The 21,571-nt window shown below is 36.7% G+C and overlaps 2 protein-coding genes across 2 annotated transcripts in view; both read left to right on the forward strand.

Annotated features, from left to right (window-relative positions):
• Positions 1–266: 266 nt before the first annotated feature.
• Positions 267–21,571, forward strand: part of LOC128222421 (uncharacterized) — a 77,427-nt gene continuing 56,122 nt past the window's right edge. Inside the window, exon 1 of the mRNA XM_052931407.1 lies at positions 267–516. The gene's annotated coding sequence lies outside the window, so the exon portion shown is untranslated. The remainder of the gene's footprint in view (positions 517–21,571) is intronic.
• Positions 9,302–10,735, forward strand: LOC128222420 (uncharacterized). The gene has a single exon (XM_052931406.1). The coding sequence runs from the start codon at positions 9,302–9,304 to the stop codon at positions 10,733–10,735; it is 1,434 nt and encodes a 477-aa protein (XP_052787366.1).

The following is a 21,571-nucleotide window of genomic DNA, read 5'->3' on the forward strand; positions in this document are numbered from 1 at the left end:
AGTTTTCAACTACAATAATCAAACATGTTACAAAGGAGGTATGTCTAACTTAAAATAATTTTCCTTGTTACTAAATATGAAATGTGATTTTGACGCATTTTAATGATTGGCCTTCCCCATCCCATTCAGCTGAAGTACTTTTCACTGCGTCTTATTGTCTTATTTCCGCTTACTGATCATTGTTCGACCAGCCGGAAGTTAATATGTATGTGACGTGTGTATATTGTTATGTGAAGTACTTCGTCTCGTTGTAGATATTTAAGACATTGATCCTTGAGCCTGTACATATATGATAGTTTTACATTAAGCATTTTGTGAAAGCGAAAGTGAGATGAACGGATTGTAACTGATCACATTGCACCGATGAACAAGGAATTAGAGTTATAGTGATATAAACACCTCTTGGATAAATTGCCACATTAAGACATTATAAGGAAAATGTGTTTGCAGGTTGATACCGTTTATAACAACGGTTAGCAGTAACGATGGATGAGAACCTCCGGAAGCATTCAACTGGTAAAGTAAACTCTTGTTACCTTATCCTCTTACAAAAGAGACGTGTTTGTTTAGAAAATGAAAATTCATTAAATACTCTTTGATTTGTCTTCTCACATGTATCCGGTCTGTCAGCAATACTCGTAGCAATGAAACCAATAACACACGCACACATTTCCATTCATGTAGAGTTTTTTTTCTTAAATAAACATAACCATATATAATAGAAATAAAAGTAAGTCCGAGTTTAAGTCAGAATTTACAAGATGTAAACATTATTCAAGGAAAAGCTTAATGTGCATTTAATACACAACTAGATAGAGTGTGTACAGTGCTATTTAGAAATATGATGCTGCCTTGATCAAAATCAATACTTATGTTAGTTAGGGAAACGTATGGTGTTCATATCTGGTGGTTTTGAAGAAAAAAAAAGCTAAGCAATACCTAATTAATTATGTTCAGACACAAAAGCAATCGCACGCACGCCTGTAAAATATGAAGTCATAGAAAGATGTAAACATAAAAAGTACCTTCGTGTCCTTACAATGACAAAGATAATTGTGCAGGGTTCCATCTTAAATAATGCTGGTACTTTGTGTCAAAAGTGGTCTTAATAATATCCAGTTTAAACAGGTCACTGGTTCAAAACAACATTTATTTATATAGCAAACAGAGCACCGTTAAAACCGGTGCAAATATGCATGAGTGAAAACGTGATAGTTTATTCTCTATGAACAGCACGGTTAAAAAAAGCGGGAAAATGAAAACGATGCAAAAAGAACGATGCAAAAAGAACGATGCAACCATACGCTCCAATGTATAAGAAATGTGTTTATCATATATATACAATGAATACATGGTGATATTCGCGACAAATGTAGGTGAGATCACGTGGATATGACGTAGTTTGAATATCGCCCGTAGCTCCGGGAGTCCCATTATAACTTGGTACTCAAAGGTAGCTAGGTGAGATCAAGTGGATATGACGTAGTTTGAATATCGCCCGTAGCTCCGGGAGTCCCGCTATAACTTGGTACTCAAAGGTAGCTAGGTGAGATCACGTGGATATGACGTAGTTTGAAAATCGCCCGTAGCTCCGGGAGTCTCGTTATTGCTTGGTACTCAAAGGTATCTAGGTGAGATCACGTGGATATGACGTAGTTTGAATATCGCCCATAGCTCCGGGAATCTCGTTATTGCTTGGTACTCAAAGGTGGCTAGGAGAGATCACGTGGATATGACGCAGTTTGAATATCGCCCATAGCTCCGGGAATCTCGTTATTGCTTGGTACTCAAAGGTATCTAGGTGAGATCACGTGGATATGACGTAGTTTGAATATCGCCCATAGCTCCGGGAGTCTCGTTATTGCTTGGTACTCAAAGGTAGCTAGGAGAGATCACGTGGATATGACGTAGTTTGAATATCGCCCGTAGCTCCGGGAGTCCCGTTATTGCTTGGTACTCAAAGGTAGCTAGGTGAGATAACGTGGATATGACGTAGTTTGAATATCGCCCGTAGCTCCGGGAGTCCCGTTATTGCTTGGTACTCAAAGGTAGCTAGGTGAGATCACGTGGATATGACGTAGTTTGAATATTGCCCGTAGCTCTGGGAATCTCGTAATTGCTTGGTACTCAAAGGTAGCCAGGAGAGATCACGTGGATATGACGTAGTTTGAATATTGCCCGTAGCTCCGGGAATCTCGTTATTGCTTGGTACTCAAAGGTAGCTAGGTGAGATCACGTGGATATGACGTAATTTGAATATCGTCCATAGCTCCGGGAGTCTCGTTATTGCTTGGTACTCAAAGGTAGCTAGGAGAGATCACGTGGATATGACGTGGTTTGAATATCGCCCGTAGCTCCGAGAGTCTCGTTATTGCTTAGTACTCAAAGGTAGCTAGGTGTGATCACGTGGAAATGACGTAGTTTGAATATCGCCCGTAGCTCCGGGAGTCCCGTTATTGCTTGGTACTCAAAGGTACCTAGGTGAGATCACGTGGAAATGACGTAGTTTGAATATTGCCCGTAGCCCCGGGAGTCTCGTTATTGCTTAGTACTTAAAGGTATCTAGGTGAGATCACGTGGATATGACGTAGTTTGAATATCGCCCGTAGCTCCGGGAGTCTCGTTATTGCTTGGTACTCAAAGGTAGCTAGGTGAGATCACGTGGATATGACGTAGTTTGAATATCGCCCGTAGCTCCATGGAGTCTCTTTATTGCTTGGTACTCAAAGGTTACTAGGTGAGATCACGTGGATATGACGTAGTTTGAATATTGCCCGTAGCTACGGGAGTCTCGTTATTGCTTCCAAGCTAGAAAATCTGTTTTTTAACTCTCGAGCTAGAGAGTCGTAGTTATTACATAGAATTGTTAAATAAAATGTATACTTTGAGGACCTTTTTTAAACAAAAGGTGACACTGGACTATTGTGTCACACGATTTGAACCAGAATGCATCATCTTTGACTTAATCTGCACCTGCCATTTTAGATAACTCGTGTAGTTAGATGCACATAGCGTGGCGAACTTATGCGAGTTAACTGAAAACTCAAAAAATAAATTAAGACCATAACTACAAAAACTTTTAAAGTTTCAAGTTTGTTGCGAGAGAGTACCCTGGACAAATACCGGGGAAGAGCTGTCCCGACCGCAAACCATTTTAAAATTTTAATTTCGCTAGGGATAGACATATGTTAATTGTATACATAAGTTTGGTTTCCTGACTGGTTTTATATAGAGGATGTTTGTTTATGTCAATATCAGATCGTACTGTATTTTACATGGAGACAGCACCAACAGCTTATTTCACAATTGTTTTATATAGAGGATATTTGTTTATGTCAATATGAGATCGTAATGTATTTTACATGGAGACAACACCAACAGCTTATTTCACAATTGTTATATATAGAGGATGTTTGTTTATGTCAATATCAGATCTTAATGTATTTTACATGGAGACAGCACCAACAGCTTATTCGACAATTGGTGGACACGAGGTTATTTACTGAAACAAATATAAAATACGTAAATATGTGGTGTATAAAAAACTGTTTCGGTTTCTGTATGTATTGGGAACAATTTACAAAACACTTGTAAAGCTAGTGATCAAATGATATGAAAACCCATTAATTGCTTTTTTAGTAAATACAAAGGAAATACTTACATCGAGATATAATAAATCATAATTTTGGACATGATTCAGTGTACTTATACTGTACTTACGTCGTTATATAACGGAAACGGTAACTCGAAACAATTGATATGATCAAACTAATGTGCACAAGAAATCCAGGCGACATTTTACAAACCCTTTTGATGAGCTACGAGAGATCATGAGGCTTCTTAAGTGTTGACAATTATGTGACAATACTAATCTTTATGATACAAAGACACAACTTCCGACTTGACAAATTAAGTAATATCAAGCCATGTTTATGACTTTATTTTGTATTTATTTTTATACTTCACATTTTATGTTATTTCTGGTGGATGGATACATATGAGTGGTTGCTATCGATAAATTAACTAAAGGTTAAAGAGCAGTTTGGACACTGGTATGGAAATACATGGTATGTTAATTATGCATTTTTAGAAGGATATGAAAGGTCTTTATTTTGGTGCCACTGAGACGTGTGAAATGCTATGCAACAACTGTTATATAACAGCTTGAACATACTTCAACATAATAGGTCAACACAGTCATTATACTTTGCTGTAAAGTAGAAGTTGCATAGCCAGGTTTAAGAGCAATCAGTCGATTTTCTGTATTTCTAAAAATATATCTGACTACCTTACTAGGACCCCGTACACGCAACGTGTACGTGATGGAGAAATATACCCCGTACACGCAACGTTTACATCATTGATGTACGAACCTTCATGTACACTCAATGTGTACGTGATGGAGAAACAGACCCTGTACACGCAACGTTTACGTCATTGATGTACGTACCTTCACGTACACGCAACGTGTACGGGAATGAGAAACAGACCCCGTACACGCAACGTTTACGTCATTGATGTACGAACCTTCACGTACACGCAACATGTACGGGATGGAGAAACAGACCCCATACATGCAACGTTTACATAATTGATGTACGAACCTTCACGTACACGCAACGTGTACGTGATGGAGAAACAGACCCCGTACACGCAACGTTTACATCATTGATATACGAACTTTCACGTACAGGCAACGTGTATGTGATGGAGAAACATACCCCGTACACGCAACGTTTACATCATTGATGTACGAACATTCACGTACACGCAAAGTGTACGGGAATGAGAAACAGACCCGTTTACGTCATTGATGTACGGACCTTCACGTACACGCAACATGTACGGGATGGAGAAACAGACCCCGCATACGCAACGTTTACATCATTGATGTACGAACATTCATGTACACTCAACGTGTACGGGATGGAGAAACAGACCCCGCACACGCAACGTTTACAACATTGATGCACGAACATCCACGTACACGCAACGTTTACGTCATTGATGTACGGACATTCGCGTACACGCAACGTTTACATCATTGATGTACGAACATTCACGTACACGCAACGTGTACGTCATTATTGTACGAACATTCACGTGCAAGTAAAGTTTACATCATTGATATACGAACATTCACGTACACGCAACGTTTACATCATTGATGTACGAACATTCACGTACACGCAACGTTTACGTCATTGATGTACAACATTCACGTACACGCAACGTGTACGGGATGGAGAAACAGACCCCGCACACGCATCGTTTACGTCAATGATGTACAAACCTTCATGTACACGCAATGTGTACGTGATGGAGAAACAGACCCCGTACACGCAACGTTTACGTCATTGATGTACGTACCTTCACGTACACGCAACGTGTACGGGAATGAGAAACAGACCCCGTACACGCAACGTTTACGTCATTGATGTACGAACCTTCACGTACACGCAACATGTACGGGATTGAGAAACAGACCCCATACATGCAACGTTTACATAATTGATGTACGAACCTTCACGAACACGCAACGTGTACGGGATGGAGAAACGGACCACGTACACGCAACGTTTACATCATTAACTTTCACGTACAGGCAACGTGTACGTGATGGAGAAACATACCCCGTACACGCAACGTTTACATCATTGAAGTACGAACATTCACGTACACGCAACGTGTACGGGAATGAGAAACAGACCCGTTTACGTCATTGATGTACGGACCTTCACGTACACGCAACATGTACGGGATGGAGAAACAAACCCCGCACACGCATCGTTTACGTCAATGATTAACGAACATTAACGTACACGCAACATTTACATCATTGATGTACAACATTCACGTACACGCAACGTGTACGGGATGGAGAAACAGACCCCGCACACGCATCGTTTACGTCAATGATGTACGAACATTAACGTACACGCAACATTTACGTCATTGATGTACAACATTCACGTACACGCAACGTGTACGGGATGGAAAAACAGACCCCGCTCACGCAACGTTTACGTCAATGATGTACGAACATTCACGTACACGCAACGTTTACATCATTGATGTACGAACATTCACGTACACGAATGTGTACGTCATTGATGTACGAACATTCACGTACACGCAACGTTTACGTCATTGATGTACGAACATTCACGTACACGCAACGTTTACTTCATTGATGTACGAACATTCACGTACACGCAACGTTTACGTCACTGATGTACGGACATTCACGTACACGCAACGTTTACATCATTGATGTACGAAGATTCACGTACACGCAACGTGCACGGGATGGAGAAACATACCCCGTACACGCAAAGTTTACATCATTGATGTACGAACCTTCACGTACACGCAACATTTACGAATAAATGTACGGACCATAAACGTGATATACGGGATAAGTGGGTTTTGTCCGTGTTACTCACGGATGATAAGAAAAACAAAAACTAATATATTAATAAACTAAATAATATACTAATATCAATTCAAAAGATACGGAAATAACATGTAAGACTAATTAATGCTAAATTTCGTTCTAGATCAGCCTTAACATAATCATTTCACTATGGCATTTCCTCAAACAAAATGTTTTATGATTATAATTCTACTTTATTGTCAAACACCAATTTATACAGACTGTGTTAATACCATCGTTTGATGTTTCTTAATTTAGGGGCTCAAGTCTGAATTTATATTCTGTAGGTTGCGATTACTGACAACTGCATAGTATGTATGCACTGTGCTGCTTGTGGAGTTTTGTGCTGTTCTTCCATGTTTCTTGTTTTTGATTTTATGATATATGTCTTTGGCGTTTACCCAGTACCATTTAACAGGGTTTATATCTTAACTTTTTGCTTCTGGGCTTGTTCTTGTAGCTTTTCGCAAAAATACTACTATTTATCAAAAAAAGATTTTGTAACTTTATATGAACTTCAAATTCTTTCTTATTCCTGTCGGCGCAAATTATCAATAATTTCGCACTAAATTTTCTCAATGTTGTCTTTAATGATATAATTAATGGATCATTGATTTTGTGTCATAAAAAACTTTGTGTTTATGTGTTTCGTAATATTGAATTATATATTCCTTGCGTTTAGTTGAACAGTGGAAGTTTCCATTTTATGTTTGTACACATGCCACAACCTTTTTTATAAACTTGATGAAATATTAATCTAACCTTTCAGGGACTGTTTTGATCATCGATAAGTGTTTTTGTGTCATTTTTCTAAGAATACTAAGGTACATTGACAGACTCAATGTCTGATTTCTTGTTCAGTGGAATTACTGCTCTGCTGTGTTCACCTTTTACATTTGGTTTACAGATCACACACATCACGTGTAGATATGTATATTAATTATGTAAAATTCATAGATATTCAGATAAACAACCTATATGTATGACGAGTTCGACAGAAATGCGGTGTTATTAGGGCTCAACAGAAAGCATATCTTCTATTGTAATCACCCTGTCTGTTGTAAATAGTAATTACCCGGTGTATTTGTTCCGTCCGTCATTCCATCGTTGGCACATATGCTTAAAATATACTGCGTCATCAGGACCCGTGAAATAGATTCTCTCATAGTAATAACCCTCTTTATTTGTTCCGTCCGTTTATACGTTGTTTGCACATGTACAAATACATGCGGTGTTACTTTGACTTGTAAAAGAAGCTCTCCTATAGTATTTAGCCTGTCTATTGGTTATGTCCTTTCATCCGACGTTGGCACATATACATGCGGCGTCCAAAGGAATGTAGACAACGACTCTTCTATATTAATTACACTTTTTATTTGTTTCGTTCGTCTATGTTTCGTTTGCACATGCACATCTACATGCGGAACCATTAGGACTTGTGAAAGAGACTCTTCTATAGTAATTAGCATATCTCTTTGTCCCGTCCGTCCATTCGTCGTTTGCACATTTTGTACAGACACGGGGCTTAATAAGGACTTGTAAAAGAGACTCACCTATAGTGATAAGCCTGTCTATTTGTTTTGTCCGTCATCCATCGTTTGTAATTATATTTAGGACACGGGGCGTCATTCGGAATTGTGAACTCGGCACTCCTGTAGTAATAACCCTGTTATTGCAGGCACTTACAAGCTTATGTACCAGATATGTGATAAAGACACTGTAAGACTTCAAATGGTGTTATTGACTTTAACCCGTGTCCTGCCATTATGCGAAAGTCCCTATAATCACAACGAACGCAAGTTTGTGATAAGTGTTAAACTTACTTGATGACTATCTGAGGGATGTTTGTAGCAACGGGATATTTAAGGGTACAAATGTGTTTAACGAAATATAAGTTATGGTGGATGTCTTATTGCATTTGATTATAGTATTAAACGTATTGGATTTGTCGTTGTCTGATTGATCGACTGCCTCAAAGTCATTTTAATAAACGTCAGGATTTTAAGAAAGAATTAATAAGCTGCAAAAATAAATTTATTCCAGAATCATTCAAGTTATATGATCGAATATTCTTAAAATACAAATAAAGACCTCACAAATATTGATCTGAAATAGGGAAAAACAATATACAATTTTTTCCATTGATTTCTGTCCTACAGAAGATTTAAAGAGGCGCATACCGTAGCATTTGTAAAGGATGAAATATGATATCTCTCCTTTGTTTTTGATTTTAAAGTTTAGTAATCGTATAAGGAAAACAATAAAAGACTATTGACATGGGGTGTGAGGATTCAGAAAGAAAACAATTTAAAAATCGATAAGTTTAGGAATTCTGTGAATGTAAATATAGAGATACAGTGCTAATAAATATTTAACATAAAGACGTATTGGTTGGTACTTTTCGAAACAAACATAGTGGCTATTTGTTTGCTGTGGCAATTGATAGCTAAGGAGAGAGATGAAAGGCCATGTCATTACAAAATTACCGTAGGCCGGTTGTGGTGACGCACTGAATTGCTAATGTGTGAATGATTGCAGTAGGGTAGTTTTGTTGTGATGGCTAAAAGGTTGTCCGGTTAACGCAGCGGTTAGCGCACTCGCTCCTCACCTAGGTTTCTGATCACGGATACTTTTTGGCATTTTCCAAGTGAATATCTGGATTTACATAATAAAATTTATATGGATTTATTGATCTTGATTCACGGAATAGCATTGTGATATTTTTATATAAAATTTCGTTGGAACTTATCTGTAAATAGCAGAAAACTCATTTTTTTTCTTTGTTGGATATTAATCTGACAAGTGTTCACCGCGGAAAGAGTGCGGATTACAATCAGCAGTTTTCAATCAGTGTGGTGTTCAATTATGGCGGACAATAGCGAGTATAGCGAACCGTTAATCCCAGCAACGCAACTTTTGTTTGACGATGATATGACCATACCACCAGCCGCAGGGGATCTCGACTTGACACAGGCGCCGAATATTGGGACCCAAACGGGCCCAACTGAGTCATGTATACCGGGAGCAAACAATTCTGGAACCAGTTTACCGGGTATCAAGGCATCTATATCCGGAACGGGCGCTTCCGGTTTGGTATCCATGGAAACCCACAACACACAATCGACAGAGAAAGAACCCCAATCCCAATCCATTATCTCTGGGCCAGTCGTATCTAATACCCAGAAAAAAGGTAGAACACCACGTGCACCAAAGAGCAAACAAAAATCAACAGTGAACGCCAGTAGCGCACATCAAGCGCAACCAACCAAACCAAAATCTTCAAAGAAGCGGCGGCGGTCCGAACCAGAACCACCGTCCCCGGAACCCCCTGGCATTAATATTCACAACGCTGATGAAAACGTATCAGTGGTGGCAGCAATAAACAATCTTGCCGAGCAGATGAGAGTAAGTCTTGACAGTTTATCATCTAGAATAGTGAAGCTTGAAACTAATCTCGAGTTAACGATTAAGACACACGTCCAGAATGCCATGTCTCCTGTTGTAAACAAACTTAGAAAGGAATTCAATGAGGAACTGAACCAAGTAAAAAGTGACATGAAATCTCTACCAGTAAATAACGCTGTCCCCAAAGAAAGTGATCAAAAGAAAACTACTGGATTGGTTTTAAAGAACTTACCGGAACGTAGGGATGAAAATACCGTCAACAGCGTAAATACGTTAATCAAAGACGGCCTGAAATTAGAAATTAAAATAAAAGATGCCGAGAGAAAGCGTGCAAATCAATCCTCCGAATGCGAAATCGTTGTGGTCTCGTGCAACACAAAAGAGGACAAACATGAAACTATGAAGTGTAAGGCAACTCTCAAACAAAACGCTACATACAAAAACATTTATATAGAACATGACTTAACTCCGGAAGAAAGAAACTCTATTGCAAACCTGAAGACTATTGCCAAAGTTATTGGTAACGATAAACTCTATGTTAAAGGCAACCGACTAGTGCAGAGAACACACAATGAGGAATCGCGTGACGCTCACGAGTGGCAAGAAGTGCGGCACCACCGAAAGACGTCCCCTCACCAGGTACGCACGAGATCTGGCAGGTCAGATCACAGACGCCGAGATGAAACCTTCACAAGACGTCATGATACCGACCGTACTTCGTATCGCCATGAGCATCAGTCGTCACCTGACCGACACGAGACGCGCCATCGCGACCATGCGCGTGATTCAAGCCGCCGCCACCAGGGATATCATGACGGTGAGGACCGAAGAAATTACACCCACGGTAACCAAGGTTACCAAGGTCGTCACAGAAATAATTACCGTCAATACTAGGTTTCATGCGGGTTTTGGAACACAAACGGTTTCAGTCGGAATGAAATGTCGGAAAATTATCAAATACGCAAAAATTGTATTGATCAATTAAATCTTGATATTGTATGTATACCAGAAACACATTTAAAGAACGATGAAATTTTAAACGTCGAAGGATATACATGAATTGGACATAATCGAACTAACTTACACAGAAGGGCATCAAAAGGAAGTGGAGGCATCGGTGTTCTTATTCGGAATACATCTTTAAATACATTTACTGTGAACAAGTTAAATGATGAACATGAAGGAATTTTATGGATATCAGTAACAAATAAAATAACTAAAGAACGACTTCGAATCGGTGTGTGTTACTTACCACCGGCAAACTCAACACGCAACATTCAAATTAACAAATTCTTAAAAACACTTCTTTTACAAGTATACGAGTATCAAAGGGACTCATTAGTTTCGATCGTCGGAGACTTTAACAGTCGTGTCGGAAACAATGACGATTACATCGCTGGAGTTGACTGTATACCGGAAAGAGATATAATTGACTATCACATATCGCCATATTGCGATGCTCTCCTGGACTTTCTTCTTAGTGCTAATTTATGAATTTTAAACGGCAGAAATTGTATTAAAAATGATTATACAAGCATCTCAACAAAGGGTTGCGCAGTTGTCGACTATTGCCTAGTCCCATACGAACAGTTAAACCGTTATGAACATTTTAACGTAATAAGAGCAATATATCTTTTACAAAAAGCACCGGTATAAACACACTAGACCGAATTACAATTCCCGACCATTCAGTGTTACAGTGGACTTTGTCTATGACAAATTTTCGGAATGTTGATAGTATTAACACAAGTGTTGTTAATGGCAAGTTAAACAAAAGCAAGATAATACACGACCGACAGAATATTCCAGAAGTTTTTATGAACAATCATGATATGTATGAACTTCTTAAGGAAAAGATAAACCTGCTAGAGGCTGACAGAGATAGACAAGAACATATTGACAATTATTATACTGAATTTCTGGATAAACTTAACTCGCAGATGAAGACGCACTTAAACCCAAGGGAGATAAATCTCAATGTAGACAACACGAAAAATAAGCGAGTTAACAAACCTTGGTGGAACGAGGATTTGAGCGTTGAGTGGAAGGGTGTTTGGGTAAGCGAAAAATTATGGCTCAACTGTAAGATCAGATCTCAGAAAAACTTATTAAAAGCAATATTTATGAACAAAAGAAAACTATTTGACAAAAATGTTAAACGGAGAAAAAGGGCACACTGGCATGATGAACAAAGTAAAGTATTAAAAGCTTGTGAAAACACAAATAAGAGCGATTTTTGGAAAGACATAGGGAAGATTGGTATCGGGTCCGAGCGAAATAAATCTATTCCGATTGAAGTCTTGCTAGCGGACGGTTCGGTATCAACATTACCTCAAGACGTCTTAAACAAATAAAAGAACTCTTTTGAAAAGCTATACAATGTACCAAATATTAATAACGAACCTGTAGTTATACAAAATAACTTACATGAAAACACTTTGAACACTCACTCACTGAACGATGGAATTCATATTTTGGAGATTGACAAAGCTGTGAATTCGTTAAACAAGAAAAAAGCCCCCGGGCATGACGGTATACCAGACGAGATGTTAAACAATAAATTGACTGTGTACTACTTACATGCCTTATTTAACGTCTGTTTTGACACAGGGACTGTTCCTAAAGCATGGACATACGGACTTATTACCCCAATCTTGAAAAAGAAAGACTCAGATAAACGTGACCCAGTTAACTACCGTGGAATTACAGTGACACCGGCAATTTACAAAGTATATTGCTCTGTATTAAATGATAGACTTACTAAATGGAGCGAACTAAACAATGCAGTATCTGACACTCAAAATGGTTTTCGGAAAAACAGAAGTACGATCGACCAGTTATCAACTTTAACTAGTATAATCGACGCTAGAAAAAAGACAAAGAAGGATACCTTTGTTGCATACGTTGACTTTTCCAAAGCCTATGACCGGATTAATAGAAGTAAGCTATGGGCTAAATTGGAAGGGAACTTCGGAATACACAGCAAAATGTTGACTGCTCTGAAGTCGCTTTACAAATCGGTCAAATGTGCCGTGCGCGTGAACAACTATACAACCGATTGGTTTGACGTATCCACTGGCCTGAAACAGGGCTGTCTGGTTTCCACGACAATGTTCAACTTTTTTTAAATGACTGCAGCGAACTATTTGAGCATTCAAATAAAGGTGTTTTATTTAACGGCAAGATAATAAGTCACCTATTGTATGCGGATGATTTAGTGTTAATTGCCGAAAATGAAAACGATCTTCAATATTTGCTAGACATACTATCGCAATGGTGTTGCACAAACGACATGACCGTTAATATAAGAGCAAGGTCATGCACTTTAGAAATCCGTCTAGACAGAAAACACAGTTTAAGTTCAAATGTAATAATAATGAATTGGAATGCGTAGAAAAATATCGTTACCTAGGACTACTACTAAACGACAGTCTCGATTATAACATCACTGCAAAATACGTTGCCCAGTCAAATACACGAGCCCTTGGACTTATTATATTAAAATTTAAAGCCATGGGAGGCATGCCATTTAACGTTTTTACGAAACTTTACGACACAGTAGTCTGGCCAACCATCAGCTACGGTGCTGCGATATGGGGAACACGGGAATACGCCTGCATTAATGCCGTCCAGCATAGAGCCAGTCGCTTCTTCCTTGGATTAGGAAAATATACACCAAACGCCGCTGTGAATGGTGACATTGGATGGACCCCACCTCTTGTTAAACAATGGAAAGTTGTCATTTCCCATTGGGTCCGATTAGCTAATATGGACATTAATCGACTGAATAACTTTGTATTTAAAGCAATATCTGGTTATAAGAAGTGTTGGACTCGTACTGTAATGAATAAAGTGAAAGATATAGCTGACTATAACTTGGATATAAACGTTAAAATTCGTAGATCTGAACACTTTAGATTAATAGATACGTGTCATACAACTATGCTTGACCAAATTCACAATCAATGGCGTAATGTTATAAATGTAAATACAAGCATACGACAGATAAATGGAGGCAACAAACTGCGGCTATACAGAACTTTTAAGCAAACATATAAAACAGAATACTATGTTCAGAGCCCATCTATTACCCGCCTTAACAGAAGTGCGTTAGCTAAATTTAGATGTGGAGTGGCGCCATTAAAACTCGAAACGGGCCGCTATGAATCACTCAATGTTAAACAAAGAACCTGTTTTAACTGTCATAACATAGTAGAAGATGAATGTCATGTTTTATTACATTGTCCTTTATATAATAATCTACGGCATTTACTGTTGTTAAAAGTTATTGATATTAATGATAATTTCAATTCATTATCGGATAACGAAAAACTTTCATTCCTTCTTTCAAATGAAACTATCGTTAAACACAGTGCCAAAACCTGTCATGATATCCTGAAACTCCGACGTCAGTATCTGTATAACAAGTAATTTAGTGTGTGTATGTTTTATTGCATGTTTTGTACAATAATGATTATTCTCACCTTATTTTTATTACTGAATATTTTAAGTTATATTGTATGTTTTAAAGTTGATATATTTTATTGTTTTTTATTGAGCAAATAGTCTCTCATAACTCCATGAGGAGTGGTTTTATACATTATTATTGCATGTTTTATCTGTATTTATCCCATGAATGTATAAAAGTGAGACTTGAATAAATTTTCTGTCTGTCTGTCTGTTTGTCCTAGGCAACACGGGTTCAATTCCCGACCTGGGCGCATGTGGGTCATGTATGTGGTCATCAAGCCGGACAAGTGGGTTTCCTCCTGGTATTCCGGTTTTCTCGATAACACAAAACAACACTCTCGCGTGAAAATCGTGCCAACGAGAGCGATTAGTATTACGTTGTAATAATTTGTTTCACAATCGTTGCACAATAATTAAGTTTACACTCATGACTGAAAGTGAGATACAAGGCCACCTTATAGCTACCTTAGCCTACGTTGTGATGTGACGCTGGATAGCTAATGAGTGTATGACTAACACTGATATATAAAGCTATATTATAACAAAGCTACCTTAGGCTAGTTCGTCATGGCACCCTTGATAGCTTATGAGTGAATGATTGACTCTGAGATATAAGGCAATATCATAACAAAACTACCTTAGGCTAGTTCGTAATGAGACTCTGGATGGCTAATGAATGAATGATTGATAGTGAGATATATGGCATATCATAACGCAACTACCTTAGGCTAGATCGTGGTGAGACCCTGGATAGCTGATGAGTGAATGATTGACAGTGAAATGTAAGGCAATATCATTACAAAATTACCTTAGGCTTGTTCGTGATGTGAGCCTTGATAGCTTATGAATGAACGACTCACACAGAGATATAAGGCGATATCATAACAAAACTACCTTAGGCTACCTCGTGATGAGACTCTGAGTAGCTAATGAGTGAATAACTCTGCATTTAAATTGAGAAACTGGTCTTTTGAACATGTGAGATTTTAAAAATAAATATATTATGTCCTTAGATAACAATCGGGAAATCATTTAAGTTCAATTCAGTTTTAATCGATACTATGCCTTAATATATTCAAACATGTGGTAAAAAGCCGACAGGTGCATTTTATCTATTTGCGTACCTAGTACTCTTCTCAATCATGTACAATGTTTACAATTATAATGCTAATCAATAATACCTAGACCGGTTGATCGTAGACCAACGGATCAATGGTATTGCTATGCCATGAGTATTCGACTATATATAAAATTATCGAAGCAAAACATGTGCATCAAGTTTAACAATCAAAATAAACACTTCTTGTAACAATTATAAATTTCCGTGACATATAATGAAAAGATCTTTGTACTATCTGAAAATAAATGTTGTATAATTTCCCTTAGAACTTGAAAAAAAACACCTTCAATCACTTAATTCTTCAATTAATGGCAATGTGATTATTTTATTGAATAGAACATAAATGTATAGACTTATTTTTCAAAACATTTCAATGATTGCATTTTAATTTCAAGATTGTTTCTTCAAAAAACACGTCGTTCTTAACAAGCTGCTAAAGTGCTGCTCTCGCATTTAAGTTACAAACTTATTAAAGTTGAAGATGAATAATTAGACAATACAACACCCGGTAACATTTTAACAAAACCATTTTCATTTTTTTTTTGCATCAAGCTTAGTGCAATGGAAACAACTATTTATGATGATAATCTTACCCCTTTGACGTTTATTTGCGAATGAACAAGTATCATTGCGAAACCCAATACAAATTAACATGCAGCTGAACATGACAAGCACTTGGATTTATCTGATTTAAACTCTTTACAACCGCCATTGACATGTTTGATGATTGAAATATGCTCAACATCTTTATGAATAGTTAACAATCTGCATGTAATGGTTTGATATATAATTTAGTTCGTATTTATTTATTTTGCTAGCTTTAGAAAAGCTGCTCGTTAATGCCATCTACATACAAAAACTGATACACAAACTAAATGGTCACTTAGATAAGGCTGTTTAAATTAAGATCAAATTAGTGAATTAACAAAATAAGTAATTCGCAAAATACTTAATATTGTGTATTTTACGTAGAATCAAGGTTAAATGATTTCCTAGTTTCTTTGATACATTTCAATTTGAATCTTGCAACTGATATACAAAGTAATTTAAAAAAAAAGTAAACTAAAATTCGATTTTAGAATTCCCTTTTGTAATGAAATCTAATTTTGACCAGCAAATTCCTTACATCATTTAAAATGCAATAATTTGATGTAAAAATATGACCAAGAAATATAAAAGTTTGTTCAAACTCGCTCGCCTATACAAACAACATACACACAACCACAACGTGACATACTCCCCGCTCGCTTATACAAACCCATTTTATGAAAACCCTCGCTTGCCAATAGACACATTCTCCACACAGCGTTCCATTCTTCGAACAAACGTACACTGAACAACAACGTGGGGTACTCCCTGCTCTTATGTTCTTTTAAGTGGAAAGAGCGATCTCTTTCTATACAAAATGTATACATGTGGGTTTTACCACACTCCTTTAGAAACAAATTATTTTTAATTTGAAATACATTCAAATACTATGTAAGGCAAGTCTAGGTAAAAAACAATGCCATTCTGAGGTTCAGCGTATCGCGTACCGCGTTGTCCGGTTAGCGAAGCGCACTCGCTTCTCACTAAGGCGACCCGGGTTTGATTCCCGGCCAGGGCGCATGTGTGTTTGGTTAGTGGTCACCAAGCCGGACATGTGGGTTTTCGCCGGGTACTCCGGTTTCCCCCATATCGCAAGACCACACTCTCGCACAACATCGTGCAAACGAGAGTATTTAATATAAGTTGCAATAGCAAGTTTCACAATCGTTGTAAAATCAAACAAGAGTTTAAACTAAATAAACTAGAAGAGCTGTACGTTGGGCTTGCGCCTCATTCTAAAGATCTGAATATTTCGGACTCTTCTAGTTGGACCCCATGTCCCTCTAGTCGATACTTGTTTATCAGTTGAGTTATTGAGAGGCTTGTTTATGTCTAGTATAGAGGCATTCAATAGTCATTTTGCACTGAACACTAAGAATGTTCGCATATATTGTTAGTCTTCTTAACGTTAAGCCCACGCCGGACTGTACCCGGCAATTGAACTTCATGTAAGACTTCACGGAAGCAAAACATATGCACTAAACAATATGCACTTAACTTCTTTGTATTGGCTTTCAAGGAATGTCCTTTTGAGATAGCGAGGTTACGTTGCTTAATCATTATATGGCACAATGAAATGTTTAAATGCGCTACAATATCCACCAATTGCTTATTATTTGTAAGCTATTCAATACAGAAAACTGTCAGACGGTCCTGTTTTTAAAATAAGGATATACTTCTTTTATTAAGTAAACTATAGAGTTTTAATTGTTTGTCTGTTTACCAACAAAGTATATCCTTAAGATAATAATCATGCCCTGCTTTATTTATTTCATATTTTGTATACCTTTTAAACTTAAAGGCGATCTAAATATTATCATGATATATTTATATTTGTCAAATTAATGTTTTTGTCCCATTTTTCTAATCAACCAAATACCTTTCTTAAACATAACAAAATAAAAATTTATTATTACAAGTAACTGTCTTTAAAAGCATCTAATACTACTTGTCATGTGTATCCGGTCAGGATGGAAACATTAGCAAGGGTTGCCTAGTATCTGCAGGGTTCCAGATGGTCGCATAAAAACCAGTGAAGTAATAGTTGTCCCTAGTTTCACACTGATGCAAGTTTTTACTGTATCGCTATACGTTTTTTGTTACAATACTCGGCCATAGTATCAAACTGATGCAAGGGTGTGATGTTTTGTATTACTACTCGTCCCCAGTGTCACATAGATGCAAGTTTGTGATATAATGCTCTAAGTCTTTGGTAATAGCACTCGTACATAGTATCGCATTGATGCAAGTTTGTGATATAATGCTCTAAGTCTTTGGTAATAATACTCGTACATAGTTTCACATTGATGCAAGTTTGTGTTATTATGCTCTAAGTCTTTGGTAATAATACTCGTACATAGTTTCACATTGATGCAAGTTTGTGATATAATGCTCTAAGTCTTTGGTAATAATACTCGTACATTAAATCACATTGATGCAAGTTTGTGTTATAATGCTCTAAGTCTTTGGTAATAATACTCGTACATAGTATCGCACTGATGCAAGTTTGTGATATAATGTTCTAAGTCTTTGGTAATAATACTCGTACATAGTATCGCACTGATGTAAGTTTGTGATATAATGCTCTAAGTCTTTGGTAATAATACTCGTACATGGTATTTCACTGATGCGAGTTTGTGATTTAATGCTCTAAGTCTTTGGTAATAATACTCGTACATAGTATCACACTGATGCAAGTTTTCGATAAAACGCATTTGTCTATTTGTTCCGTCCGTCCATCCGTCGTTTGCACATATACAAGAATACGCGGCGTCATTAGGACTTATGAAACAGGCTCTCCTATAGTACTTACCCTGTAGATTTGTTCCGTCCATCAATCCGTGATATGTGACGTCATGAGGACTTGAGAAAGCGGATACCGAATAGTAATTTTCCTATCTGTTTGTTTCTTCCGTCCATCCGTGATTTACACATATTCCAAAGACACACTGCTTCATTAGGACTTGAGAAAGCGGATCTTCTATAGTAATATCCCTGTATATTAATCCGTCCGGCCATATGTCGTAGGCTAATATATGTTTTAAATCGCCTTGCTTTTAATTTTATAAAACGTCTTAGGCATAACCAAATTAAGTATATAATTGCATTTAGTTAAAAAGCTTGTAAATAATTGAATCATTTAAGAAAGGATCATAATTTCCGTCAGAAACAATACAAGAAAATAACAAATATATAATATTAAATTTGGCTGAGTAAATTGGCTACGAGAGTCAATTAAAAGTAAAACAAACATATGAAAAGCTTTTTATGAAAAAAACACAGCAATAAATCCACCAAAGTAGAATATGAAACGACATTTAGTATAACCTAATCATGAAAGTATCAAAACGAAGCAAGAAAGAAATCAAACACTTTAACGTATAGACAAAACGTAAAAAAAGATTGTTTCAAAACTCAGGGTGTATAGAGGGTGAAAATAAACATCCGGAATAAAATTAAGGAGCGAATGAAAAAACTGCCAACATATGAAGGGCGGATAATTGTATATTGTAAAGCTACCAAGAATTGTCTCCCTTAATAATTTTAAATTCTTAATCAACATGTGTTTATTTATTCTCACACAACATAACATTTGAAAAATAGTTTAAACCCATAGTACTGTCAGAAAAAATACTTTATTGTAACTGAACACGTACATATGATACAAGTTATTTTAGGAGCACCGTATTGTTCTATTGTGGCATCGTACATCATTTCTATACAAATATCGAGTGCCTTATAAAAATATAAAGGTACAGTATAACTTCCGTTTAACATTGTCATTTATACAAAAATACAGCCTACTTCTGATGCCTCTAAAACCATTTTGAAAATTTGTTAAAAGGCTAACATCATCTGCCGTACTCAGTGACCGAGGATCAACACTGTTCACATACATGCTATTTTTAAGCTCACACAAAATAGGAGCACATTTTTCTTTATATGCAATGACATTTAAGGCATAAAATCATTAACATTATATATTGCGATCTATATAGAACATGCTACAAGGTCGCTATGCTTGATTGCAACGGTAGTCGCTTTCGCACATATGTTGTATATTTTCAGACAAATAATTGTCTTTACATTTGATTCATTTTGTCACGAGGCAAACGTTGTACTTGTAACATTTGCCAATACTGCGCCTCTCGTAAACATATTTTGAGTCAATTATTCGTTTTAATATATGTGTTGGTATTTTCTCCAACATAACATCAAGCCTATTTTTATTTAACACAAAATGTAAAAGCATTTCGAAAAACAATCTTAATCTCATTATAGAATGTACTGAATACTTCAAAAGGTTTTAGAAAGGTTTCTAAGGGTTCTTCGCTCAATTATTGGAGCTTCGGGTTATCACTATTTTACTTTTAATACGAACATTTATTGTTTTGGGTTTAAACCATTAGTTTGCATCTGTTAGTCATAAGCATTTTGATCTTGGGTCTTTTAAACTTTTTAAGAATATGTTATACCTACTATTTTATAACAGGTAAGTTCAGGCAGGCTCGGTAGATTGTGAAATAATTTTGCGTCATAATGAACACTGCAAACAAAAGCTCATGTATAACAAGTAGTACCTGTTTCGGTGATATAAGTGACAAGATATTTGTACTTTTTCAAAACACGCTTAATTAAGTACCTATCGTTCTTGTGGATCTTGTGGATCTTGTGGATCGTGTGGATCATGGCTCTGCGGCACTTCTATTGAAAAATGTAGGCCAGTCGTTCTGCATATTTAACGTATGAGATCGCGAAACAAATGCTATCATTAAGACTTCTATTGAAACAAAGAATATCTGCTTAATTCTATTGAAACAAAGAATATCTGCTTAAACGGATATTTCATTGTAAATGCAAATTCATCTACGATGCATAAAGTACTCGATAATATGCATAGCAGATAATTGAAATGCGTGTTATTGACCTTTCATTAGAACTTGTACAATTAAAACAAAACTTTCATGAAACATAATGTTTGAATTGATGGCATCGTAACAATGTATATTACAATAATTAATTCACTTACTGGTGGAAAAACACGAATGAAAATTGAAATATACTTTAATTGTAATACTGACTGTATACTTTTCAAATACCATCAATGTGGTTTTGGTGCCGAAATTTGATTCTAACTAATTAATGAAAGGAAAGACAAATTTGACATTGGTTGATGGTTTGTGTACATATTTGTTAAACCAAAATCTCGTTGTCTTAATGTTACCTTAAGTTGTTATTATTATATTTCAGACAAAAACATATATTGACATATTTTTTGCTTTAAGCTGATTGCAACAGGAACAAGTCCACAGTCCAAACACAGTGATCATACGTTAAAACATACATTCGTGTTGATAAACGTATTCATTCGACTTTGTTTGGTGACTAAAGCATGAACAAGTTGTATTTTGAAACCAAGTACAAGTTTACATTAAGCTGAATTATGACAAGAACATGTATGTGTCCGATTGAGACGCTAAACAACTGACATTGAAATGGGTTATTTTAATAAATTTAATACGTTTATAATTAATTTGTAACTACAGTACTGG

This window comes from Mya arenaria, chromosome 16, assembly GCF_026914265.1.
Source record: "Mya arenaria isolate MELC-2E11 chromosome 16, ASM2691426v1".
NCBI lineage: Eukaryota > Metazoa > Mollusca > Bivalvia > Myida > Myidae > Mya > Mya arenaria.

What these genes read in the sequence shown, in the direction of transcription:
- LOC128222420 (XM_052931406.1), top strand. Translation starts at nt 9,302, where the DNA reads ATGGCGGACAATAGCGAGTATAGCGAACCGTTAATCCCAGCAACGCAA.